This window comes from Camellia sinensis, chromosome 9 (assembly GCF_055761805.1).
Source record: "Camellia sinensis isolate YWXY chromosome 9, ASM5576180v1, whole genome shotgun sequence".
NCBI classification, from domain to species: Eukaryota; Viridiplantae; Streptophyta; class Magnoliopsida; order Ericales; family Theaceae; genus Camellia; species Camellia sinensis.
The window spans coordinates 151,877,615-151,905,271 of record NC_138969.1 but is presented as its reverse complement, the minus strand read 5'-3'; the positions used below and the strand labels follow the sequence as shown (position 1 = coordinate 151,905,271).

At 38.5% G+C, this 27,657-nt stretch overlaps 1 protein-coding gene across 2 annotated transcripts; it reads left to right on the top strand.

Annotated features, from left to right (window-relative positions):
• Positions 1 to 27,657, top strand: LOC114275168 (NAC domain-containing protein 73). Of its 2 annotated transcripts, XM_082887809.1 has the most exons (4): positions 1 to 178; positions 255 to 476; positions 588 to 777; positions 26,723 to 27,657. In XM_082887809.1, exons 2-4 carry the CDS (start codon positions 324 to 326, stop codon positions 27,301 to 27,303), a joined length of 924 nt encoding a protein of 307 aa, XP_082743935.1. In that variant the 5' UTR covers positions 1 to 178; positions 255 to 323; the 3' UTR covers positions 27,304 to 27,657. The 2 variants fall into 2 exon arrangements, with proteins under 2 accessions (XP_082743935.1, XP_082743934.1); XM_082887808.1 differs by having other exon boundaries at positions 6 to 476.

Below are 27,657 nucleotides of genomic sequence, written 5' to 3'. Positions count from 1 at the left end.
TTTTCAAAAGATACAAGAAAATTCTTATCCTCCTTCCTCTCTCTCTCTCTCTCTGGAAACTTAGCAAGACACAGCTCTATCACAGGAAAGAGAAAACAAAAGTGAAGAATTCAATTCCATCCCAATCATCAATAACAAAGAAGAAGAACAAGAAGAAAAGATTTGCTTAACCACAAACGTGCTTTTAATTTCCTTCTCCTTCTTCTTCTTCTTCTTTTTTTTTTTTTTTTACACATCTTATGTTATTTTTCTAGTTTGGAGAGGTGGAGGAAATAGGAGAGAGAAACCATCTTTGGGGTGGGAGTAAGAGCAAAACAAGAGAGATGACGTGGCATAACGACTCTGAAGACGAAAGTGCCATCCAAATAGTCTCGCCTTCTCCACAACAAAATCGTGTTATCGATGAAGAAGAAGCCGGTGAAGTTCGCTTCATAACATGTCCTTCATGTGGCCATAATGTACAATTGCAAAATCGGGTATTACTATTTGTGTATTTGTTATCTATATTTATTCACAAGTAATTAAATTTTATTTCAATTTTTTTCTTATAAATTAACAAGTTTTAACCTAAATTTTGAATAAATTAGGCGGGAATTGAAGATTTGCCGGGGCTTCCAGCCGGGGTGAAGTTTGATCCATCTGATCAAGAAATTCTTGAACATTTAGAAGCTAAAGTGTCATCAAATGCCCATAAAATTCATCCTCTAATTGATGAATTTATTCCTACAATTGAGGGGGAAAATGGAATTTGCTACACACACCCAGAAAAGTTACCAGGTAATTAATCTTTTTTTTTAAAAAATTATTATATTTAACCACATGAATTATATGCTTCATTCCTTTATGTAGATCTGTTAGGTTATATTCATATTCATATTCATATGCCAACATATTCACTAGAATAGGCATCTGAGATGGATAAGTATTTTCATATCATTGATATGAATTGGATAAAAAGAGATATGGTAATGATTACCTAATTAAAAATTTATTCAAAAGTTAAGGTCTTGTTTGGTTTGTGTTTCTCAAAAATTTTCGGAAAAATTTTCTACAAATAAGTTTTCAAAAGTAATTAAACTAAACAAATTTTTCCAAATTTTTTTTTCAAAACTTGTTTGGTTTACAAGTTTTCCAAATAAATCTCTCTCTCATACAATCAAATCAATCACTTTTTCCAAAACTCTCCCTCAAAATAATTTTTCAAAGCATCTTTTGAAAAAAAACCAAACCAAACAAATTTTCGTACTTTTTATCTCAAAACATGTTTCTCAAATACAAACCAAACAAGCCCTAAATTTCTAGAGAGTAAATTTATTATTTTTATGTTGCCGAGTCTTCGTTATAAACTAGGTAAAACACATACAAGTACTATATTTTTGGACAAATTATATCCACAATCTTTATAATTCTTTTTTAGTGTCAATTTCGTCCCTATAATTTTAATTATATCAATTTTAATTTTTAATTTTTATATTGTGTACCATTTAATCCAATCAATAACCATTGTTAAGTATTTGGACATAAATTAATAGCAAAATTATCCATTCATAAAGGAATGAACCTTATAATCACTGTGAAATAGTGAATTAACTATTTTATCTTTTGATTTCAGTTCAATTTCTAAAAAGACATTATTAGTTGAAATAAATTGACATAATGTAAAAAATTTAAGGATAAAGTTTGTTGGGGCAATCCCATATCGCCTAGGGAACGGATCAACTTCACCTTATAAGCGTACTAGCACCTCAACCTGCTACAACACGTTTTTTTCCCGAGGAGGAACAAAGTCGTGAGGCCAACGAGCCTCCGCACCCACCTCGCCAAAGCGGACAATATTGTAGCAGGCATGCAGGCGCCAGGCACGCACATTTGGCGCTAGAGAAAGGGCTTGTCTCTTCCCTCGTTGTTGCGGGCCTAGTCCGCTGTGGGGTTATATTGGGGCAATCCCACATCGCCTAGGAGGACAAACCGACTTCACCTTATAAGCGTACTGACCCCTCAACCTGTTACAACACGTTTTTCCTTGAGGAGAAACAAAGCCATGAGGCCGACGGGGCTCCACTCCTACCTCACCAAAGCGAACAATATTGTGGTAGACACGAAGGCGCCATACACGCATATTTATGCTGATGGGCATAGCCCAGGAGGGCCCAGCCCATGGCCCAAGAAGGCCCAATCCGCCTTTGTCCTAAGCCCCCCAGATAGTTGCACGGACTAAAGCCCAGTAACCATGATAAGTCGATGTTGGCCCAGGTCTAATAGCATTTGGACACCTGTCGGAAAGGAAGTCGGGCAGGTGGTTGACAAAGATCTTGCAAAGTTATTGAGCTCGGGCATTAAGCATTAAATGAGATTGACATGGCATTAAATGCAACAAGACCTCTTGCTCCTGGGTATGGTGAAACAGCCATGACCGACAACGAGTAAACCCTAGACTTTTGAACAATAAGATAGCTTGAATGGATAAGGAAATGATTGGTAAAAGATATAAGGAAGCTTGTGGAGAACATTAAAGACAACAAGTAATATCCTCTTCCCTCTCTTTCATGATTTATTCTCTAGTCGTTTTCCTCCGATCACTTCCTGTCAACCATCGGAGTGTCCACGGGAAGAAACTAATCTAGTCTTGGCACCTCCCTATCGAACCTTTTGCAGGCATGTATCAAGAAGACGAAGGCCAGCAGACCTGTGGAACACGTGGATTAGTCCGACCCATCTTTCTTTGATCGTGTTGCATTTTCAGTTGGCGCCGTCTATGGGAACAACCCTTGGTCGACAGTTGTGTTCATTGTCACAGGAGGAAGTTCCACCATTACCCATCTTCTACGTCAGAGTGGATGGTTACGACGATATCCATAGTTTCATAACACAATGTTGGTAACCCCCAAGTTGAGTCCTCTAACCCAAACAACCCATCTCTGTATTTCACCGAACTCACTAACAACATCAACCGCCTAGCCAAACAAAACCAAGCCCTAATTAACGCTTTGCTCCAGTGTGACTTACCTATCCTCCTCCTTCATCGTAAGAAATTCCCCTAACCCCAGAACATGTCCACCATCATCATCCCTTCCAACCACATGTGTCCTAAGGGTCGTTCCCGCCCTTCGCCCCACAAGCTCAACCAACGAATCTTGAAGGTCTGCACGCCTCTCGTCCGGGTTGGCGGTTTCACCAAGAGGAACCCCCACAGCACCGCTTTGCTATCCATGAGGGAGAAGCTAGTAGTGTTCAACCCCTACTTTATGCTAGAGGGGAAAATGCTCATGTTTGGGACGAAGAACTGCGGGCTATGAAGCTCCAGCTCCAAGGAGTCATGCAAAACATGTAGAGCAAACCTTCTTCCACTGTCAACTTCCACTTCACGACTTCTATTCGGGACAAACCTCTACCGACTAAGTTTAAAATGCCGTTGATTGACACCTTTGATGGTACAATCGATCCGGTTGACCATGTGGAAGCGTATAGGACACTAATGATCCTCCATGCCTTCCCAGACGAGATCATGTGTCGCGCTTTTCCCGTCACGCTGAAGGGGTCGGTGCGACTCTAGTTTAGCCATCTTTAACCAGACTCTATCACTTTTTTTCGCCAGCTCAGCGAATATTTCATAAGCTATTTCATTGGTGCTCAAAGGCAGCGGCATCCGATGACTCAGTTGCTAAATATTTGACAGGCGGAAGGTAATCACTGCACAGCTTTGTTACCCGCTTTAATAAAGAGGCCCTACAAGTTGAAGGTAATGATGACAAGATCATTCTAATAGCCTTCATGGCCTGTTTGCGCTCGTCGGATTTACTTTTTTTCCTCTAAAAAAATCCTTCGACCACCATGGTCACCCTCTTCGCCAAAGCCCAAAAATACATGAATGCCGAGGACTTTTTGGCGGCTCGCCAAAATTCCACATCAAAACCCCCACAATCCAAAGAAAAGCGAAAAGAAACCAAGCCCAAGTATTCACAATACACTCATCGACCTCCTCAATATACTGACAGACCCCCGCACTGTGATTGACTTGCTCTTACCCGTCCACCCCGGTCAGTTGGAACGATACACCCCTCTTAACTCATCTATGGAACGAGTCCTAAACCAAATTCAACATAGCTACAACCTAAAATGGCCCCAACCATCAAGATCTTCTTCTGTTCAACAAGACCAATCCAAGTACTGTCGTTTTCATCGTGATCACGGCTATAACACCGAATATTGCGTTAATCTTAAGGACTAGGTTGAGAACCGGATTTGCCAGGGGCACCTTAACCGGTTCACCATAGCCCGTCCCCATCAATGAACCAGGGGCAACCCCCCAAGACAGAACAACAGATGCACTCCCTCTAGGCAGCCCGAACAACCTAGACGGAATAATGACAAGGCCTAACCACAATCCCAAGCCCAAGGAGGGTCCGCACCCTCATTGGGAGAGATCAGGGTCATCAAGATCTGTTTTTTCTCTCCTGGCCATCCCCAAGCTAACAGCAAGGTGGAAGTGACCAACCGTTCTCTGTTGAAGATTATCAAGACCAAGTTGGAGGTCGCTAAGGGACTCTGGCCAGAAGAGTTACCAAACATACTCTGGGCTTATTGAACGACCGCAAGAACTCCCACTCGGGAGACCCTTTTCGCTCAACATACTGCGCTGAGGAAGTCATCCCTCTGGAAGTTGGCCTACTAACCCGTAGGGTTGTCCATCCCAATCCGGAACTGAACGAAGAATTTCGGAGGGTTGACTTAGACCTCATTGAAGAATTGCGAGAATCAACCACTGTCAGACTGGCTTCATACCCGCAAAAAGTGAGGCAGCACTATAATAGTAGAGTTAGACCCAGAGAATTCGCAGTGGGGGACCTAGTCTTACGAAAAGCAACTCTCGCCACCAAAAACCCGACTAAGGGCAAGCTAGCAGCTATGTAGGAAGGACTTTACATTGTCAAATCTAGGTCGCATCCAGGCACTTACCATCTGTAATATATGGAGGGTAGAGATCTCCCTCATCCATGAAATGCTGAGCACTTAAAGCGGTATTTCTAGTAAAATGGAGTATTTTCCTGTTGCATTGTTCATTTTGATGTTCGGACCACTCGTTCATCTTTGTCATTTCAATACAATGTACAAGCTTATAATGGCAGGATTGCGCATTAATGAAAATGATATTCAACCCTCATTATTTGTGTTGTACATTTTGTGAGTGTTACGCTGCGTTAAACATGAAGAGCTCAGCCAGACTAAGCATGAAGAGCTTAGCTAGACTAAGCATGAAGAGTCTAGCTAGACCGAGCAGAAGAGCCCAACCAGATTGAGTCCTTTAAGCCTCAGCCAAACTGAGCATAAAGATCCCAGTTAGGCTGAGCCCTCCGAGCCTTAGCCAAACTGAGAATAAAAAGCTCAACTAGATTGAGCATGAAGAGCTTTCTTTCTCAAAGACAAACTTCACCGATTACAACATTGTTTCATTCATTAAAGTTTTACTAATTAAAATTACAAGTCGCCATTTCACCTTTTGTTTTGAGATGAGTCCAGTTTTTATGTAATCACATGGTTAGTGGGGCTAGTTCATTATACAACAATAAAAAAAAATTAAAAATTAAAAAAAAAAAATGAACAATAGTTTATCACTCCACAAATTTTTTACAAACTGTAAGCAATTCTTTACAAGGACAAATTCAAACTGAAAAATGCTCAGCTGTAATATAAATTGCCATAACACAAATTTTGACAGAATTCCCTTTTGTACTATAACACAAATTTCTTTACAAAGACAAATTAAAACAAAACAAACAAGATAACCAAGTACCATGCTCCCAACAACTCAACTTGCTCCACCTTTATCTCCTTTCTCTCTATTGGACAACATATTTTCTTCTTTAATACCCTCATCTAGTAGGGTCTGGGTGATGTCTCCCTCTCCTGGCTTTATGCGAATGAAGTCAATGTTAGGGAATAGCTCTTTTGCCCTTCGCAAGAAGCTCACCCACCCACTATCCCAGTAGATGCTCTGCTAGTGCTTGAAGTAGTCAGACTGTTGAAAGTTTTCTATTATTTCTGCCCTAGTCTGCCCCATCACCAGTTTGGCTGCCGCCACATTTGAGGGACTAGCCTTCCCTCATTTCCCTCTGGCCAGACTTGTGGCTGCAGCAGCATCTATAGCTATTTTGAATTCTGTCGACTATTTATATTGCTTCACAACTGCGCCATAAAGGTTAGGGTAGGCCGTTCTCTCCGACTTCAAGATCTTGGCCAGCTTTGTCGATTTACACATTTCCTTCTCCAAGGCCTTCTTTTCAACAGCAAAAACCCTCTCCAATTCGGCAACCAGTGCATCTGCATCCTCCTTCTCCTTTAAGGCCAAATCATATAGCTCTTCATTATTAGTGAAGGCCTCCTCCAACCTGTCATTGGCAGTGGTGCAGGCTTGTTGGGCCTCACTAGTCTTATTCTGCTCGTTCGCCACTTCAAACTCTAGTGATACCACCCTTCGGCGTGCCACTTCGAGCTCAGCCTTGACGATCGCCAGTTCAGTAGTAATTTCAATCTAGTCCATTCTAGCATGCCCAGCCATGTAACTCTGTACCACTGCAAATACCTTCATCTTCTTCGCCTTCTAGGCATAAGCAAGACCTTTCGTACAAGCACTTCGTGCTATATTCCTCCAAGCTGCGGTCTCCACCCTTACATTTTGCTATTGTGCCTAGACCTCCTCTAACTGGGCCTTGAGCAGCTCCACATCTATCTTTCCCCCCTCACTCTCTTGCCCAATAGAGCTGTCGCCAAGGTCAACGCCTCAATTTGAACTACACCCTTATGAGGTTAGCCTCCGCAAATTGCGAGACATCTCGCACGGCCGCGTCCTCAGTGGTCCCCAACAAGTGGTCGACACTTGCCCTAGCCTCACGTAGTATCCTAGAGGGCTCACCTCCATTAGCCACTAAGCGGTCGACCATTGCATTTAGATGATTAGTGGCGATTCCCAATGTCCTCCAAGCGATGTTTGTCTCTGGTTCACTGGCTCGCTCTTTCCCCACCTCCTGGCTTGGGGGCAGGTCTGTTGGGGGCAAGTCTATTGAGGACAGGTTTGTCGATCGCTCAACAGTTGACCACCCTCCTTGTTTTTTCGTCAAGTTCATTGTCTTAGCGGTCGAAAGCTCAGCCAAGTCTCCCTCTCCCCCGATTCCAAGCCTGGCTTCCCCTCCTTTGATCTCTTGGGCCAACTCCACCATCACCTTCTTAGCCTTCTTTAGCATGGGCCTTTCTTCACCACCCTCAGAAGTACCCTTCATCTTCTTCTTCAACGCTAACTCTACCTCTCTTCTACTCCTCTCCTTCAGCGGATCCACTGGCACTCGCAAAGGCACAAAATTTCCTAAGTCCTTCCCTGCCAAGGGCTTAGGTTGTTGATGGACAAACCTCTTTGCAACTAGCTTAGGTGCTAGGCCCAACTCTTTCCCCTTATATCCCTCTACTATTGCCAGAATGTGCATGTCCTCTGCCTTTTGAGTCTTCCTCCTTGCCTTTACCTCCCCAGGAGCAAGATCTCCTTTGGCGGGCTCAGGCCCCAGGTTTAGGGCAAACAAGGTCGATGGCTTGATGAGGTCGTCCCATCTCAACCTCTTTTTCTCCCTTCAGTCATTCACTTGTTTCACCATCCTCTCCATCGCCGTAACCAACCTTAGCTCCAACGACTTAGTGGGGATCTTCCAAATCGTGTGCACTCCCCTCCCGCTATTTGCTGATACATAAAACCAATTGTGATCACCAACCCTTCACCGATGAAGGCAGTCTCGCCACCAATCCTCTCCCTACTATTGCTTGTAGGGTTAGGGTCGCCCATGTCTCCTGTTGCTCTGACGCTTTGTAGAATGAAAAAAATTCATCCACTGACATCGCCTCCCTCCCGATTTCTTGTGGCTACGAGATTGCACAGGCGAATAGAATCTGCCATGCATTTGGCATTAGTTGGCCTGGAGCCACCTCTAGTCGGTTCAGCATGTGAACCACTAGTTGTGGGAGTGGCAATCTCAGACCCCCACAAAGCGTCTCTTCGTACAAGGCAAACTCCATCGGCCTCGCATCAAATGCCCTTTGCGTTGCTGTCGATAATCTCAATTCCACATCCGTCGAAATCTGATATTTGCTGCGAAATTCCTCTAGATCCTTAGCCGTTAACATAGATTTTTCTGCCTTGGTATGCCAGTGGTCAGGCGCCACTTGGCTAATTGGCTGGGTGGCCGAGATCATCGTCAACAAAATAGGTCAGGATGATTGCTCCCCCCTCTATTCTACCAACCTTTTTGCTCTGTTCTTCTTCGCCAGAGCCACTTCGTTGTTTTTTTCCAATGCATCAGACGCCATGGTTGGAGCTTTGTCTTGTGCGATTTCTTTCACGTTCCTGTAGATGGCTTCGGTTGCGGGGGTGAGGAAGTTCGCAAAGTGAAAGAGAGGGGAGTCAGGTGAGAGGAATGAGGTGAAATCTAGAATGACTTGATTTTTTCCGATTAGATATGAAAATTGCACAAGTTCAAACGCCCAAGGCTTTCTTGTATTCAAAGGATTGCGGTTGAAATTTGCCAGCTTAAAAACAATTTCGCTAAGTGTGGAGGGAATGCAAAAGACAGATACCAGAAATAGCATGACATATCCAACCTTTTTACCTCCAACAAACGTTTCAAAATCCCTATGAGCAGCCCAGGTTGTACCGCATGGGCAGCAACAATTATTCCCCTCACCACTAACTCTTTCTCCTCATTCACGTCTATTCCCCGTTATATCACCACGTGCCCCCTTGCACCTCAAGCACCACGCGCCATCAACGTCGTTAAAGCCAACATTCCCTATCCACAGTCGGTCACCTAGTTGGTCGGCAACCTCCATGGTTGGTCACCTTCACGGTCAGTCACCTCCACGGTCGGCTACCTTTACGGTCAGTCACCTAGTCGGTTGGTCACCTCTACAGTCAGTCACCTCCACGGTCAGTTACCTAGTCGGTCGATCACCTCCATGGTCGGTCACTGTAGACCCGACTTCCTTCGCACGCCCCCCTTTCGGAGACGGCGCGAATTTGGTCTTACTATAGTTCGAACTCCTGTCACGGTTTTGAATCTAATCTCACAAAGTGCAATGTGAGACTGATAAACACTAAAGAGTCTAAATCCGGCAAATCATTTTGGAAAATCGATTTTGAATAAAAAACGCCAAACATGGACTGCTTTGCCATATTATAGGGTCGCCACCTAAATATTTTATTTTTGAAAAATTTAAGAAATCCTGACTCGTGCCAAAGGACACGTGTCTGTCATCACCAAAGTTGCCTTGACTCGGAAACTTGGGTACGAGAGGGGAAGGTCCTGAAATGAGCACCCCCGCTCGCCCAATCAAAGATCGGCCTCTAGTAAGCATGATATGTTGTTTTATAAACCTCATGTGTTCTTATTCTAATTATTAATCTAACTTTACTATGTGGTGCACACAATATACAAGTATAGACTCAATCACGAGAATTGGAACAAAACAACTTATGTTTGTTTTTTAAAATGCTTTGAAAGTGCTACTCGCAAGTAGGTTAAAGTGTGAATTTGCCACCCTCAAGCGGGCTTAAAACAACATGATTTTGCCACCTTGCAAAGTGGGCTTAAACTCACAATCATCGAGTTGTCCCAATTCAGGCAACAAGCTTTCACCCACAGGCATTCATGCAGTTAATCAAGTAAGCACATAGCCTCATGGCAAGCATGCTGTCATGGCAACACTCACACTCATGCAAGGATGCTAAAGCATAACACTTACAGTGTACTCCGAGCCAAAAACAAAAGCTAGTTAGAAATATGCATGATCCTAACTATGCAAAATGCCTAATGCAACACATGCAATAATGCAACTAAATAGGCTCGGCTATCTAAGATGGCATATGAATGCAACAATTGATACACGTATTCAAGAAAGTGTATTGAAATACAATGCAGTTTGAATGATGCGCCGAGCCTGGTGCATGCAAGACAAATGAATGGATGCAAACATGCAAAGCATAAGGTATGCTAATTGAAATATGCCCTAAAACTAACCATCGAAAGTGGTTAAGTAAAAGGGAGAAAGACGTGGGGTTGGAAGACATGCACACACACATGCACTCTTATTATAACATTGCGCCCTCTCGAAAGAGGGTCCGAATAAGCTAAGCTAAGCTAATCTAACTAATCTAATTAAACTATTTAGACTAATTATTAGAAACCAAATTGAATAACTAGCAGACTACTTACTAATTATTACAACACTTTAACTAATTAAAAAATTAATTAAATTACAAATCAAATGCTAGCTAGCAACTAAAGCACTCAACTACGCTGCCTCAGCTCTGTTTGAAGAAGATGCATGCATGCATTCGGTTTCTCGCCCCGAAACGCCTTCCGGTTTGCTCTTGAGAGGCTCTGTTTACAGGGTGTCTTTAGGAACTTTCTGCTCCACCTTACCAAACCAACTTTGAGAAATCCACCAGTGGCCTGTCGGCCATGCATGGTTGCTGCCGGCCAAGGATGAGGCAGTGCCAACCATTAGTGGGGCACTGCCGGCCACTGGTGTGCTGCATCACCATTCTACAACAAAGCTCAAACCAGAGGAAAATAGAGGGTCTCCCAAGGGTATGTGTGTATTATGCACCTCCTCATCATCTCAAAATATCAAAGAAGAGGCATTATTGGATTCAAAACCATCAATCAAGCATCTCAATGCATGATGGCCAAGGATCCAACTTGTACAAATTCAATGAATGCCCAACAAACAAGACACTAAGACCACTACCTTATCAAGGGTGATCAAAGGCAATGGAGACAAAGGAGATTGGCTCATTTTCATCATTTTGAGTATGAAATGGACCAACCACCTTGTGTTCAATATAACGTCCGATTGAACACAATGCAATGCACACAAAACATGTTTATCTTTGTCATGTTTTACTTGTCCAATTTTGTTTACACATTTTAGCATTTACCAAGCCATTCATTAACTGGTTTAGTTCAATGTGAAAGTCCTCTAATGGGAAAGATGGCCTCAACCACAATCATCTTGAGCATGAAAGAAGCCTCATGCTTTTGGTTAATAGAAACCCTCAAGAGAATGTTAAAACCATTAGGCATGAGAGCCTCAATTCCATGCTCAAGCTAACAAGGGGCTTAAGACTACTTTCAAAGAAAATGAAAGAGTGAAGCATGGAGGAAGATTGCAGAAATTCAGTGCTGATATGGCCTGAGAAATAAGACTATAACATGCAAACAACTCATGTACAACATGCTAAGAGCCAAAAACATTAAGGCTAGTGAAGGACACAACACTAGAGGCATGCAACACAATGCTCAAAAGGGACAAACAGTCCAAAACAGTCCTAAAACACCCTAAATGGAGTTCTAAAACATGCTTGAAATAAGCTAAGAATAGCTATATTAAGAGGCCAAAACAATAACACATGCTAGGCAATTTAGCACAATTGCACTACAACCATACAGAGCAAAGCTCATGTGATCAAACCAGCTCAAAACAGAGCTTAATCATGCCAAATCAGTGGCTCAAACATGCTGAAATGGAAGCATAGATGGCAAGAAAAACATGCACACATGTTGGCTCACAAACAAGGCACAAAGTACACCTCTCAAAAGCAATGAAAGAGTGGAGTATGTGAGAGTGTGACAATGATATATGCTTTGAAATCACATGTAAAATGATGCTATGGCATGAAAATACCTCAAGCAAAGCATGCTAGAGGCCTTAAAACACAAAGCTAGTAAAGGCTGTTTACACTATAGCTATACAAAGCAAAGCACATATGACCAAGCCCATTTAAAACAGAGTTTAAGCATGCTAAAATATGAGCAAAAACATGTTGAGATTGAGATGACACTAGCTAAAATGATCGGCTAACACATTAAGCAAGTTAAGCTAGTAAGCATGATTACATTACAAGTGTAAGAAGCAAACAAGAGGTGACTTAACTAGCCAAAAATAGATCTCAAGCAGGTCAAAAAAGTCACAAAAACATGCTGAGATTAAGTCATGTGGTGGTAGAAAAACATGCTCACATGTTAGGCTATCTACTCATGCGAACAAGACACAAAGAGGGGAGGCCAACCCCTCCTATTTTGGACCTCAAAACATGGTTTTTACCATTGAAATTCTGCTAGAATTCAGTGGTTAAAAGGCCAAAAAAGTTAGTTTGAAAGGTGATGAAAGATGGCACAAAAAGCTACACAAACTAAGGAGCAAAAGGGAGAGACAACCCCCTAACACACAATAGGCTCAAACTACCATTTTTAGGACTGAAAAACAAAGTTTTTTGCCGTTGATAGCCAGCTCAAAAATAGCACAAAAAGATGGCAAAAACAAGTATGAAAGCAAGGTTAAAGGGTGAGTCTTATACCTCTTGAAGGGAAGACAACACTTAAGCAACAAAACCAAGCCAAATGACCTTCAAGAGCACCAAGGAAGCTCCAAGAGAACTTCAAGAAACCTCATCCTAAAGATGAACCACTTTTGTTAAGGGTTCATAGGTTGAAGATAAATGTATGCAAGTCTTTAAGCACAAAAGCTTTAGAGAGAGAGGATTGTAGAAAGAGAGGTTTTAGAGAGAGAGGCTCCCAAGCTTCTTCCTAAATAGTTCTAACCTTTTAAACCATAGAGAAGCCTCTCTATATATAGCAAAATACAAGCTTTTGGTCGAAATATCTCCAAAAGGGACAGTTGTAACAGCTGGAGAACAAATATCTACAAAAATCTGCTTTTCTGCATCAATGGCTGGCACTTCTTCACTGATGGCCGACCCTTGATCATTGTTGGCCAGCATGGGTCACCCTTGGACGGCAGGGGACCGGCATAGGCCATTCATGGCCGGCACATGGCCAAAAAATCCCATTTATGGCCAGCATTCTCCATCTCTGGTTGGCCAGAAAAATATGTTTTTTGGGTCCGACTTCAACCGGACATAACTCCTTCATCTGGATTCCTTTGCAGTCATTCTTGTGCCTAAATTGAAGCCCTTGAAGTCTTCTTTTCAATGGTGGAAGCCTCACATCAAAATTCTAACTATGAAAAATGTTATGCCTGTTTGAGTGAAGAATGCTCAGTTTCAATCCTACCCGGATTCATGCCAAATTGCTCCTCAACTAGTTTTCTTCTCTCTTCTCCCATCTTCTTCAACTCCAAACCCCTAAATAAGGTGTTTTGAAAGATTTTTCAAAGAGTTCACCTCTCTTTCATTCATTTCCACTTTGTCCTTGCTCGGTTTATCGAAAAGCGCAACATTTAACAAAATGCGAGCCTCGAAACATCGTAGGAACTTTATTTCAAAAATATTATTTTGAAAGAGAGGATTTTAAGGTCTAAAATCTTTTGGTCAAAATGGTTTTGGTCCAAAAAGGGATGTGAAGTTGGGATTTGAAACTCCTTTTATCGAAGAAATCGAATCTTTGCACTGCACATCTTCATCACCAAGTAAACCATTAGTGGCACCCAAGTCTTAACGACAGTCAAAAATGGGGTGTCTACAGCCACCTTCACGATTAGTTACTTAGTTGGTCCACACCTCCATGGTCGGTCACCTATATGGTCACTCACTTAGTTAGTCGGCCACCTCTACGGCTGGTCAACTTGACAGTCGATCACCTTCACGATTTGTCACCCTGCCAGTCAGCTGCCTAAGAGACCTTCCATCCTTGTCTATTCGCGTTTGCTCAACCTCTTTTCCGCATTGGGGGACTATTTTCACTTTTCTTATTCCCTTCATTGAACTAAAGTTGCACTCGAAAATGGGGGACTGCTGATGGGCATAGCCCAGGAGGGCCCATCCTATGGCCCAAGAAGGCCCGATCCACCTTCGTCCTAAGCCCCCCCAAATAGTTGCATGGACTAAAGCCCAGTAACCATGAGAAGTCGATGTTGGGCCATGTCTAATAGCGTTTGGACACCTGTCGGAAAGGGAGTCTGCCACGTGGCAGGCAAAGATCCTGTAGAGTTATTGAGCCTTGACATCAAGCATTAAATGAGACTGTCATGGTATTAAATGCAACAAGACCTCTCACTTCCAGATATGGTGAAACTGCCATAACCGATGACGAGTAGACCCTAGACTTTCGGCCAAGAAGACAGCTTGAATGGACAAAGAAATGATTGGTAAAAGATATAAGGAAACTTGCGAAGAACGTTAAAGACAATAAAAAATATCTTCTTCCCTCTCTTTTGATTTATTCTCTAGTCACTTTCCTCCGATCACTTCCTGTCTAACTTAACCATCGGAGCGTCTGCGGAGAGAAACCACTCTAGTCTTGGTACCTCCCCACCAGACCTTTTGCAGGCACCTATTAAGAAGACGAAGGCCAACAGACCCGTGGAACAAGTGAATTAGTCCGACCCATCTTCCTTTGACCGTATTGCATTATCAAAATTAATGAAATTAGAACTACACGAATTAAATTGACATATGAAGCAAACTATAAGTACTAGAAGTGTAATTTCTGTTTGTGTTTTGGTAGATGATAATGTTCTAACATGTAATTTATTTTTAGCTTAGATGTCATGTTAAATTATTAATCATCGACCAATATTAAAATTGGTCTAACTCACCTTAATAAATCAATAAAACACATGCACGTATTATATTTTTTTTGATAAATGACGAAGTTTGAACATATAATTTACTGTATGTTCTAATATCATATTAAGTTATTGATCATATACCAATTTAGAAGTCAAGGGGAAAAAAAAAAAAAAAAAAAAAAGAAAAAGAGGGAGGGAGGGGATCATTTTATTATTATTTAAGCAAAAATAAAATGCATTAACTTAAAGTAGATAATTACAACATGTTCATTGGAATGCGAAGAAGTTTTATGATAAAAGTTATATCGTAACTAAATTAGCACCGACAATCTTAAGTCTTAAGCAAAAGCCGTATCCCTGAAAGAAAAAAAACACAAAACAAAACGAAAAAGTACTAACAAAGCAAGTGGGTGATTTGGAGAGACAACCTATACTGGCCAAATAATAATAATAATAATAATAATAATAATAATAATAATAATAATAACTTTAACTACTAGAAGTGTACTACGATATTATAATTTCGAGCCCTACCAATGTGCTTTCCTTATAGGTTTTATGTAGATTGCCATTAAAAAGTCAGAATTAGTAGGAAAACTATTTGTAAGTCTATGAGTAATGATCCACTTGACAATGGACAAGTATCATCTTGTCTCTTAATACAAAGGCAAAAAATATTGGATACCACTAAATTAGTTAATAAATACAAGGTGGAGACACCTTGATCCAAGAGTACTAAATTTTTTTTAAAATTAGTGAGTGGTATTTTACGTGAGACACACTATAAGCTATATCGTGAATATAAAATTTTCAACAATCGTAGGAACACTTAACTTTTTATACAACACTTTACATAATTATAAGGTTTTTAATGTATGAGACTTACACACATGCAAGAACCTATAAATTTGTGTAAAAAATTAAGGAATTATATTTTTACTGTAAAACTTTCTCTAGATTTTATTTAGTGTTATTTTTTTGTCATTTGCTTTCCTTTCCCCTTTTTAACATAAACTTCCTACGCTATAAGGTGTCCTGTACACTTCGGGAAGAAAAATAAGGTCATAGATATGGTATGCTAAATTACTTCTTACCAATTCATTTCAATTATTTTCAAATATTGTTGGGAAAAACAACTCACATTACATAATTTCACATTGCATATCGCAAAATTATGAGATGAACAAAACAAACCTTCAATCCCAGGAAAAATAACATGCTGAATAAAATACAGATAAAATATAAAATGGTTAAAGGAAGCAAACCGAAACCTGTGTGATACCACAATCTCCTTAAAATAGATTCGCCGCCTCACCGTTGGGTGCTAGAGGTACGCCGGCATCTACTTCCCAAGATACGACGGTTTTTACCAGCTACAACAGAAGCACCTTCTGATTAGCTTAGCGAACGGACAATGGCAGCACTCTCTCTCAAGAAGAAAATTATAGGAGAAGTAGACTGACAGTGTGTGGGTGTCAAGGAAAAATTATATATCTCTTTTCAAGGAATAGGGCCTCCTTTTATACACCATGGGGGAGAAGGGAGGAGCCTCTAGCCATCAAGGCAACTAATGCTAGCAAAACTGCCCAATCAATTTTGTAAAACTGATGAGTCTTAAATGTGTGAGTCATATACACATTTATGAGGCAATTTCTTATTCAACCATTTTTCTCCAACAATCCCCCACATGAATAAAAATTGACCGAATACAGCAAACGCTCAACGTTTATCAACAAAGACTCGGAAAGAGAGAGAGTACATAAACTAATCCTGTATCAGAAAAGGTAGTTGTTGGCCTTGAACCTTTCGTAGTGAAAGCCTATCGGATTTACTGGTTGACCAGTGAACGTGATGTCTTGAACTGTTCTGCCGTTTATGTAAGCCGAGACAATAGACCTCACACAGGAGTTAGTCCAACCATTGTTCTTGTTCTCACTGGTGTGTCCGGTATGGCCCTAGAACACTAGCCTGGTTCTGTGAGTGTTTTTAAAGAATTCGGCCTTGACAATTCTTAAAGAAGCGGCCCCACTTCGCACTCACATAGGTGACCTAGATACGGTATTTCATTATACCATATCACTAAGATCATTAAAAGCATTAGCTTAATCTTCCACCCCCACAGGGCATCACTGTATAAAGGAATGGGCAAGAAGATTTACCTCTTCAGTGACTCACCCGTTACACGAAGTTAGGTTGTCCCTTTAAACCTAGATCTTGGGATCTCCAGTCAACTAGGTTGGGTTTTCCGTTCCGGTAACCTTTACTAAAGGCCTTAACCCCATTCCTCTTGACGACTTTTCTACTAACTCTCGAGTTAACCCTTTGGTTAGTGGATCCGCAATGTTGTCTTTAGACTTGACATAGTCTAGAGAGACAACTCCATTTGAGAGTAGTTGTCGTATGGAATTATGTCTACGACGAATATGTCTAGACTTTCCATTATACATATTACTCTGTGCCCGACCAATCGCTGATTGGCTATCGCAATGAATACTGATAGCTGGCACAGGTTTTGGCCAATGTGGAATATCCTCAACAAACTGGCGAAGCCATTCAGCTTCATCAGTTGCTTTATCTAAAGCAATAAACTCAGATTCCATCGTTGATCTCGAGATACACGTTTGCTTGGCAGATTTCCAAGACACGGCTGCCCCTTCGAGGGTAAACATATAACCACTAGTGGATTTGGAATCTTTTATATCAGATATCCAATTTGTGTCACTATACCCTTCTAGTACCGCTGGGTATCTGGTATAATGCAGCCCATAATCCAGGGTGTAATGGATATACCCCAACACCCGTATAATGCCCTTCCAATGAGTGGCATTAGGATTACTCGTGTATCTACTCAGCCTACTAACAACGTAGGCGATATCCGGCCTTGTACAACTCATCAGATACATCAAACTCCCAATGACCCGAGAATATTCTAGTTGAGAGACACTCTCACCATTATTCTTGGTCAAATATAAACTTAAGTCTACCGGTGTCCTAAACATACTTGTATCTGACTTTCTAAATTTCTCAAGTATCTTATTAACATAATGAGCTTGAGAAAGTACAATACCACCAGATGTTCTGGTGATCTTAACACCCAGAATGACATCTGCAAGGCCCATATCCTTCATGTCAAACTTAGAGTTTTACAATCTTTTGGTAGCTTTAATCATTTCATCATTGCTACCAACAATGAGTATGTCATCAACGTATAGACACAAAATGACATAACCTTTGTTAGTGTCTTTAACATATACGCACTTATCACACTCATTGATTTGAAACCCATTTGACAACATAGCATTGTCAAACTTCTCATGCCATTGTTTGGGAGCTTGCTTCAAACCATACAATGACTTGACAAGTTTACAGACTTTCTTACTTTTTCCTGGAGCTGAGAACCCCTCGGGTTGCTCCATATAGATTTCTTCATCTAAATCTCCATGTAAGAAAGCTGTCTTTACATCCATCTAATGTATTTCTAAACCACGTAAAGCTGCTATTGCAATCACCATACGAATGGATGTAATCCTTGTCACAGGTTAATATGTATCAAAGTAATCCAGGCCTTCTCGCTATCTGTATCCTTTGATAACTAGCCGAGCTTTATATTTGTCAATTGACCCATCCGCTTTCATATTTCTTTGAAAGATCCACTTACTCCCCAAGGCCTTACTGCCTGGGGGTAGATCAACCAACTCCCAAGTATGGTTTTGTAAGATGGAGTCAATCTCACTCTTAATTGCTTCTTTCCATAAAGGACTTTCAGGTGAAGTCACAGCTTCATGGAACGTTCGAGGTTCTCCCTCTAACATATAAGTCAAGAAGTCTGGACCAAAAGATTTTGTGGTTCTAGCCCTTTTACTCCTTCTTGGCTCATCTACTTCATCAGCTTGATCATCTACTTGATCAGTTATTTGATCAGTTGTTTGATCATCCATGTGATCGTCTTCGTGATCATCTATTTCTTTCATGGAACCCGGAACCCTGTCTTGAGGACGACACAGAAATACATCTTCAAAGAAAGATGCACTTCTAGATTCCATAATAGTATTCTTGTGTATATCTGAAATATCAGACTTGTGCACAAGAAATCTATATACACTATTATTTTGTGCATAACCAATGAAAATACAGTCCACGATTTTCGGACCTATCCTAACCCGCTTGGGTGTAGGTACCGCCACTTTTGCAAGACACCCCCACATTCGTAGGTATTTATATGAAGGCTTGTGACCTTTCCACAACTCATATGGAGTCTTGTCCACTTTCTTCCATGGTATTCTATTAAGAATACAATTTGCGGAGAGAATTGCTTCCCCCCATAAGTTCTGTGGCAACCCAGAACTTATCAACATTGCATTCATCATCTCTTTCAGCATCCTGTTCTTCCGCTCAGCAACACCATTTGACTGAGGCGAATAAGGCGCTGTGGTTTGGTGAATAATCCCAAATTGAGCACAAGTCTCGGCAAACGGGGATTCATACTCACCACCACGATCACTTCTCAATGCCTTGATTTTCTGGCTTAATTGATTCTCAACTTCATTGTTAAAAAGAATAAATTTATTAATAGCCTCGTCTTTGCTTTTAAGCAAATACACATAACAGTATTTAGTGCAATCATTAACAAAAGTAATGAAGTACTTGTTGCCACCACGTGATTGTACAACTTTCAAGTCACACACATCACTATGCACTAAACCCAAAGGCTGGGTACTTCTTTCAATAGAATGAAAAGAAGACCTTGTCAATTTTGCTTCTACACAAGTTTCACACTTGTGTTGTGGATTAATCTTGAAAGATGGTATGCGATCTAACTTGATTAATCTACGTAAAGAGTCAAAATTTACATGACCCAATCTACCATGCCATAAATTAGGAGACTCAAGCATATAAGTAGAAGAAGAAGCTTTCTCATTAATCTTAGGGATAAGTGTCATTACATTCAATTTAAACATACCACCTGACATATATCCCTTCCCCACATAGAACCCGCCCTTGGTCAACACGACCTTGTCTGATTCAAACACCATGCGGAAGCCATGCTTGCTTAGGAGAGACCCCGAGACAAGGTTCTTACGAATGTCCGGCACAAAAAGGACATCGTTCAAAGTCAGTTCTTTTCCTGAAGTCATCTTCAGAATCACCTTGCCTTTACCCTCAACAGTTGAGGTTGTAGAGTTTCCCATAAACAACTTCTCCCCGTTTGAAACCGGTTCGAAAGTTGTGAACATTCTCTTCTCTGCACAAATATGGCGAGTGGCCCCAGTGTCCACCCACCACTCCCTCGGGTTTGACCCCACCATGTGCACTTCTGACACGACGGCTGACAGATGCATGTCGTCCACATCGTGTGACAATTCCTCAATTTCAGCCATATGTGCCCGGTTTTTGTATTGGAGAGGGTTTTTCCTGTAGGGCTTCTTCTTCAGACAATCAACTACCCAATGCCCGTCACTTCCACAGTTGAAGCATTTGCCATCGAACCTAAAAGTAGACTCCTTTGGCTTGTAGGCTGGCCTTTTGGAGATTCCTCCTCTAGCCTCCAACTTTGAACTTTTGCCTGTCGGTGGTTTTTTCCTCGCCCCCAAGGACTCGCCATGCTCAACCATGTTGGCTTTGACAGTGGAGGTACTCCCTCTTTTCTTCCTGTTGTCCTCTTCAATCCGGAGCCTGACAACGAGCTCTTCGACTGTCATCTCCTTTCGTTTGTGCTTCAAGTAGTTCTTGAAGTCTTTCCAGCCGTTAGGAAGCTTCTCAATCAAAGTAGTTGCCTGGAATGACTCACTTACGACCATCCCTTCTGCATGTATCTCGTGCAGAATCACTTGGAACTCTTAGACTTGACTCAGGACAGTTTTAGAGTCCACCATCTTGAAGTCAAAGAACCGGCCGATGATAAATTTCTTTACCCCAGCATCCTCGGTCTTGTACTTTTTGTCCAAGGCATCCCACAACTCCTTAGCCGATTTCTTGGCATAGAACACGTTGAAAAGCGGATCCGCCAAGCCGTTCAGAATGTAATTCCAGCATAAGAAGTCTGCTTGTTTCCAAGCGTCCAGAGCCATGAGCTTTTGTTTATCTTGCTCATTCTCCTCTACGGCTGGTACATCTTCACTCAGAAACCTCGCAAGGCTTAGAGTAGTCACATAAAGCAGCATCTTCTGCTGCCATCTCTTGAAATTCACTCCCGTGAACTTCTCCGGGCGCTCGTGATGATTGAGCGGTCCTCCCGGAACAGCCGGAGTAACAATAGGAGGATTGACCACAGAGGTCACAGCAGGGGTTGGCAAGCCAGTCGCCCCGGGGTTCGGATCCCCACCAACATTAGCAGCAGCATCAGAGACAGTTGCCATTTCGGAAAAATTACAGCAGAATTTTCACTATTCTGTATTTCCAGAAATCAAACTTAACACTAGAAAATCCCACAATTGGAAATTTAATTCAAAACTAGTCTCACCACGCAACCTAGAATCGAACATGGTCAGGAAAGTTTCCAAGAAGACTGGAGGGGTCACACCGATCCCACTTAAAACCCAGTTAACCTTAGACAAAACTTTCAAGAGCACGTTGACTCCTAGTCCATGGGAAACAACTTTAAGAATTAAATTTTTCAAGGAATGAACTAGGTTAAACACACCAAGTTCTAAACGGTACAAGCAATTACAATTGCATCACATTATGAGCAATTACAACAAAATTGCTACAATAATTACAAGCAAATAAAACTTGCTTTACATATTTAGTACAAATTAATCATTTTTCCCATTCCCATAGGTATTCCTGCAATAAAGAGTTAGCAGCAAAATACAACAAAACCTCCCTCAGCTTTTCTTTGCTTTTGGCAAAGTAGTGATTGAAGGGGAGGGTACTAGCAAACAAAATAATAAATAACTGTAAGTAAAGATTAAAATCAACCCTTACGTTACACATCTAGAATTTAAACAAAAAAAAAATTATAAAAAATTAATTACATAATAAATATGTAATTAACTATACAAGTTACAAACCCAAAATTAAATATAATTAAACCATATTTAAATTGGTAAAGGTTACATATGAACTTATGGTACACTAAACATGTAATTAATTGAGGCAAGTTACAAACATTTTATAACTCCTAAACACTTAAATCACATTACTAGGCAAGAATTGCAAATGACATGATTAACATGCAAATAATTCTAGAGAAATTAACATGAATTTAAATATAGGCACGTTATAAACTTTACAACTCCACACCTAAATTAAAAATTAATAGGTACAAGTTACATGTAAATTTACTACCTAATAAACATGCTAGAAATGTAAATTACACTAAAAATTAAACCCGAATGAACATGTGATTTATATTGTAAACTAGAAGCATGTGAACTAAAAGCATGTAAATCTAGAAATACAAGGCATGAACCGGTACACCATAAATTAATAAATTAATTAGAAAATACAGTGAATTAACGTTGCACCAATGGAACTCTTCTTCCCTATTGATAACAGTGGCCTATTACATGCAAAATTATTACACACACCTATGAATCTATTAATCTAATTCTATGATAAACGTTGAATCTATTTTAAGCTTGTTGGGAAAAACTACTCACATTACATAATTTCACATTGCATATCGCAAAATTATGAGATGAACAAAACAAACCTTCAATCCCAGGAAAAATAAAATGCTGAATAAAATACAGATAAAATATAAAATAGTTAAAGGAAGCAAACCGAAGCCTGTGTGATACCACAGTCTCCTTAAAATAGATTCGCTGCCTCACCGTTGGGTGCTGGAGGTATGCCGGCGTCTACTTCCCAGGATACGACGGTTTTTACCAGTTACAACAGAAGCACCTTCTAATTATCTTAGCGAACGGACAACGACAGCACTCTCTCTCAGGAAGAAAATTATAGGAGAAGTAGATTGACAGTGTATGGATGTCAAGGAAAAATTATATATCTCTTTTCAAGGAATAGGGCCTCCTTTTATACACCATGGGGGAGAGGGGAGGAGCCTCTAGCCATCAAGGCTGGCAACTAATGCTAGCAAAACTGCCCAATCAATTTTGTAAAACTGATGAGCCATAAATGTGTGAGTTATATACACATTTATGAGGCAATTTCTTATTCAACCATTTTTCTCCAACAAATATAACATCTCAAACATTGTTAGCCATTTTAGCTAGTCAAAATATACTTGTAAAACAATGTCTTCTTTACTTTAGTTATTCACTTTGGAAAATAATAGACAAGCGCACTTCTAAACCCATTTTCAAGACCTAATAATATATAAGTGAAATGATTGATTGATAATTAGAGAATATATAAGAGAGAATATTATCTTTAATATCCTAATTGATTGTCACATCGTTTTGCTTGAAAATTAGGTCTAATTTTTTGTCTTGAATAGTACTTTTAAGAAAATTCAACTTTCTTATTTTCCGTATTTTTTTGTTTTTACTGAATTTTTTTAATATTTTGAGCAATTTTTTTAATTTTTAGACATACCTAACATAAATATACCTAAAAAGTAAAAAAAAAAATTGAAAAAAATCTTTTAAAAATTCACTAAACTCCAAAAATACAAAAAAAAAATACAAGAATTCAGTATATTTTTTGTATTTTTATGTATTTATTAATTTTTAAAAATAATTTTTCACAAATTTTTTACTTTTTAGATACATCTAACTAAGATGCATCTAAAAAAGTAAAAAAAAATGTCTAAAATTTCAAAAATATTCATTAAAAACAAAAAAACAGGAAAATCAAAAAAATCAATTTTCAAAAAAATTAATTCAAAAAACTCAAACCAAACACACTTGCTCTTCACTTTTTGCAATGCATCCTCCAACGATATTCTATATTTTAGACAGCCACTTTCAATAACTAGTTTTATTTTTTACTTTTAAATTTACAATCTAAAAGAAAGGAAAAATAAGGAGATATAAAATAAATTAGTTTCTTTCTTTCTTTCTTTCTTTTTTCCCCCAATGTTTAACAAGTGTAGATTTCCTCTCTAAATGTGAACTAGTCAAGAAGAGGAGAGACAAAATTACTAGAAAAAATATTACAAAAAAAATGGTGCAGAGTTAAGTTGGTTATGACTGCCAAAATGATTGGTTTGGATATATATAGTTTCATTAGTGGTCTAATAAGGTTCATCCATGACTCTTTCTTTCGCACCGTATAACATAAATATATATATATATATATATTTAATCAATCAAAAAAAATCTTTATTAATGAAATTAAGAAAAATACATCAATAAAGGAAAAAAAAGTGCAAAAATTGCACCATACCATGAAGTTATGATAATGTCATAGTATGCCTTAAACTATGTTTAGATTATGAATTTTTGAAAAAATTTATAAAAGAAAAAAGAAAAGATTAGTGAAATATAAATGAAATATAACTATATTTCATTATTATTTCATCCAATTTTTTTTTTCTTCCTTTTAAAATTATTACTCAAATTCATTATCTAAATACGGTCTTAATATATCATCATTTGTTCTATGACTCTGCTCCACAAGCATCATTATAGCACCTCAAGGATAGGATATTATTCCCAAATATGAAGTGGACTAGTTGTGTGTCCACTGCATTGCCATTTTCTTCAATAGCTTCATTAGATTTAGGGCACGCCAAAAAGTTGATATGAGCATGAAGTTTTTGTAGGATATTTGACTTGCAGAATGACAAAGTGTAGTATTTTGGGGAAATAATGTTTTAGTGGTAACTTACAAAAATAATATCAGTTTTATGAAAAACTTTATAAGTTTATCTTCTAACGTTGCAGAGCTTTTCGTTAATATGAATTTTTTTCTAAGTTTTACTGAAATGATATTTCCTCTGGTATTTTATCTTAAATTCTCATATATAAGATGGTGTTCATGCTGCCCCTTTAATTTTAGAACAGTAAAGCTTTGAACCCCCCAAGAAAAATTGAACCAGAAGTTTACCCAGAATGAAGATGATTTAAATAATCCGAGTATGTGGCGCTACTAATTTTAGAAGTGTCTTTGCAGTGTAGGAGAACAACTTTTTTTTCTGTGCTACTAATTTTAGAAGTGTCTTGGCAGTGTCGGAGAACAACTTTTTTTTTTTTTTTCTTAACAATTGATTTTTAATCAGTTTATTTGGTTTTAGTTTTTTGAATTCAATTTTTTAAAAATTGAGTTTTTTATTTTTTTGTTTTTAGTGAATATTTTTAAAATTTTAAGTAATTTTTACTTTTTTAGATATACATTACTTAGTGTATTTAAATAGTAAAAAAAATTTGTGAAAAAATATTTTAAAAAATTAAAAAATACACAAAAATAGGAAAAATGTACTGAATTTTTTTTGTTTGTATCTAATGAATTTTTTAAAGTTTTTTACACAAATATTATACTTTTTAAGTGTGTTTATATATTAGGTGTGTCTAAAAATTAAAAAATTACATAAAATATTAAAAAAATTTAGTGAAATCAAAAAAAATACGGAAAATGAAAAAGTAAAATTCTCTGAAAAGTGAATTTTGAAAATTAAAACCAAAATAGAGTGAATATATTTAATAATTTATTTTATTTTGAAATAGCAAAAAGATGCCAAGTTATTTTAAGTTCATTATTTTAATAGTAAAGACTTATAAAAATTGGTAAAAAATATTAAAGTAAATAAAGTTTAAAGTAAAACTAGTAAAGTAATAAATTTAACATACTGGATGGGCATTCTTTTTATATTTAGAGATGTCATTTATATGTTAATTTGACATCCAAGCCTTCAAAATAATTTGACATAAGTTGGGTGGAGATGCTCTTAGCAATGTTAAATCTTGAGTTTATGCCAAATTTTGGTAATAATAAGACTGTTAGCTAGTTATTGGAGAAACGTCTTTTGCAAGGTTTTAAATAGCGATATTAGAAGATTATTTGGTATTAATCATAGAGTAATAATATTTGGAGTATCGAGTAATGTATTTTGAGAACCGAGTGATGCAATTAAATATTTTAAAATCATTAATCGCAAGAAATAGATTTGTAACCACCAAACTACTAGTATTGGCTATGAACCCCCCACACTTGTCGTATCATGAAGCAATACATATCGCGGACATGCATATGATGTTGATTTCTATCGGTATACGTATGTGGAAATACCATATCCATATCGGATAACATGATGTGTGTGTAATAGATATTTCAAAATGTTATGTTTTGTGTGATTTAAAAATAGTTAGCTTGGATTACGAAGTAGAATTATGGCCATTTTGAGTGAGTTTCCCAAAATTAATATTGAAAATGTTACATTTAACAATTTCTACTAAAGCTTACTCAATCATAAAAATCTCTTGTTTGAAAAAACCAAACATGTATTTGAAAAATTTATTTGGGAGAGCTCATTAATTGTATATATACAAATGCAATGGATATTTTGAAGATGCTCTCTAGTAAGACAATTCATTGTTCTTTCTTCTTCTTCTTCTTATTATTATTTTGAAGTTATGTTAATCCACACGGATTTCTCTCCCACGCAAATAATAATAATAATACTAATAATAATAATAATAAAATTTCAGAAGAAGAAGAATTCCAAAGAAGAATTCAAAAGTAGAAAATTCAAACGGATAAGAAATTAATAGAATTTATATGGGTAAGTAACCACGTGTTATTTATTTATTTTTATTTTTTTGATAACTGAATGTCCGGACAAATTTGTATGTACTCCTTGGGATGTGAGGAGGTCAATCTTTTTGTGTTGTTTGTTTTTTATATTTATTTTTTGATAAGCACAAGAAAGAAAAAAAAACTTTATTAATGAAATTAACATAAAATACATATGGCGTTACTTTTTTTCTTTTTTTTTATAATTTTTTTATACAAGTTATTGAGCTTATAGATATGTATTGATGGACTATGGTTATTTAGTTTGATTTAATTCTCCTCATATTTCTAAATAATAGTACCGATTGACCAAAAAAAAAAATTACCAATAACAAGTGATGTCCTAGTCATGTTAATGACAATATAACATTCAACGTCACCATATACGCAACAAGTAATCGACTCCGTTCATTCCCATTTTAACATATTTCTCAATGTTATAATTTTATCATTATCCAATTGATCATGACATATTGTTTTCTTTTCTCTCCATGAACACTCCAACTATGGTATGTAGGTATAAGCAAAGTTGGCCAAATCCGCCACTTCTTCCACAGGACTTCAAAGGCATACACCACCGGGACAAGGAAGAGAAGAAAGGTTCATACTAACGAAGATGGCGGTGAAACAAGGTGGCACAAAACAGGAAAAACAAGGCCAGTTCTCGTTGGTGGGACAGTGAAAGGGTTCAAGAAAATACTAGTGCTCTACACCAACTATGGTAGGCAAAGGAAACCAGAGAAAACCAATTGGGTTATGCACCAATACCATCTTGGCAATAATGAGGAAGAGAGAGATGGAGAGGTGGTGGTTTCGAAAGTTTTCTACCAAACACAGCCTAGACAATGTGGTTCAACTTCAAGCCTTACAGATTCAGTGTTTGACCAAAAATCAAGTCATGTAATTGAGAATACACAAGGTTATGTGGAGGGATATTATAATCCAACTACATTGATATCCTATGATATTGGATTTGGAGGGCAAAATAGGGATATCACACCTCAGCTAATCCCTAATTTGGGTATTCAAGGTGTTGGGTCTTCATATATTCATTTGCCCAACAATGCAAGCAAAGGGAAAGTGCTTGAGAGGGAATAGACATGGCGGAACAGTTGATAGGGCAAACAATAATAAGGACTTGTTTGGTTGTTGTTGATATGATGTTTAATGGTTAAAAGTAGGTTGAGATTGAATGGGATTGGCATAGGCATTTTCTGGGGTAAGTTGGATAGGCATTAACATTGTTTTCTTGTAGGAGTTTGTTTGTAGTTTGCATGTTGTTGGTAGGGATCATACAATGGAGCTAGTGTGCCTTTTGCACCCATTTATGTAATGGGGAGCTTTGCAATCAGAAAAAAACATATATAATGGAGTGATATATTGATGGAAAATGACATAAAACCACTAGAATTTTTTTTGTATAAAGAGATGCACCATGGAATTTTATTTGTA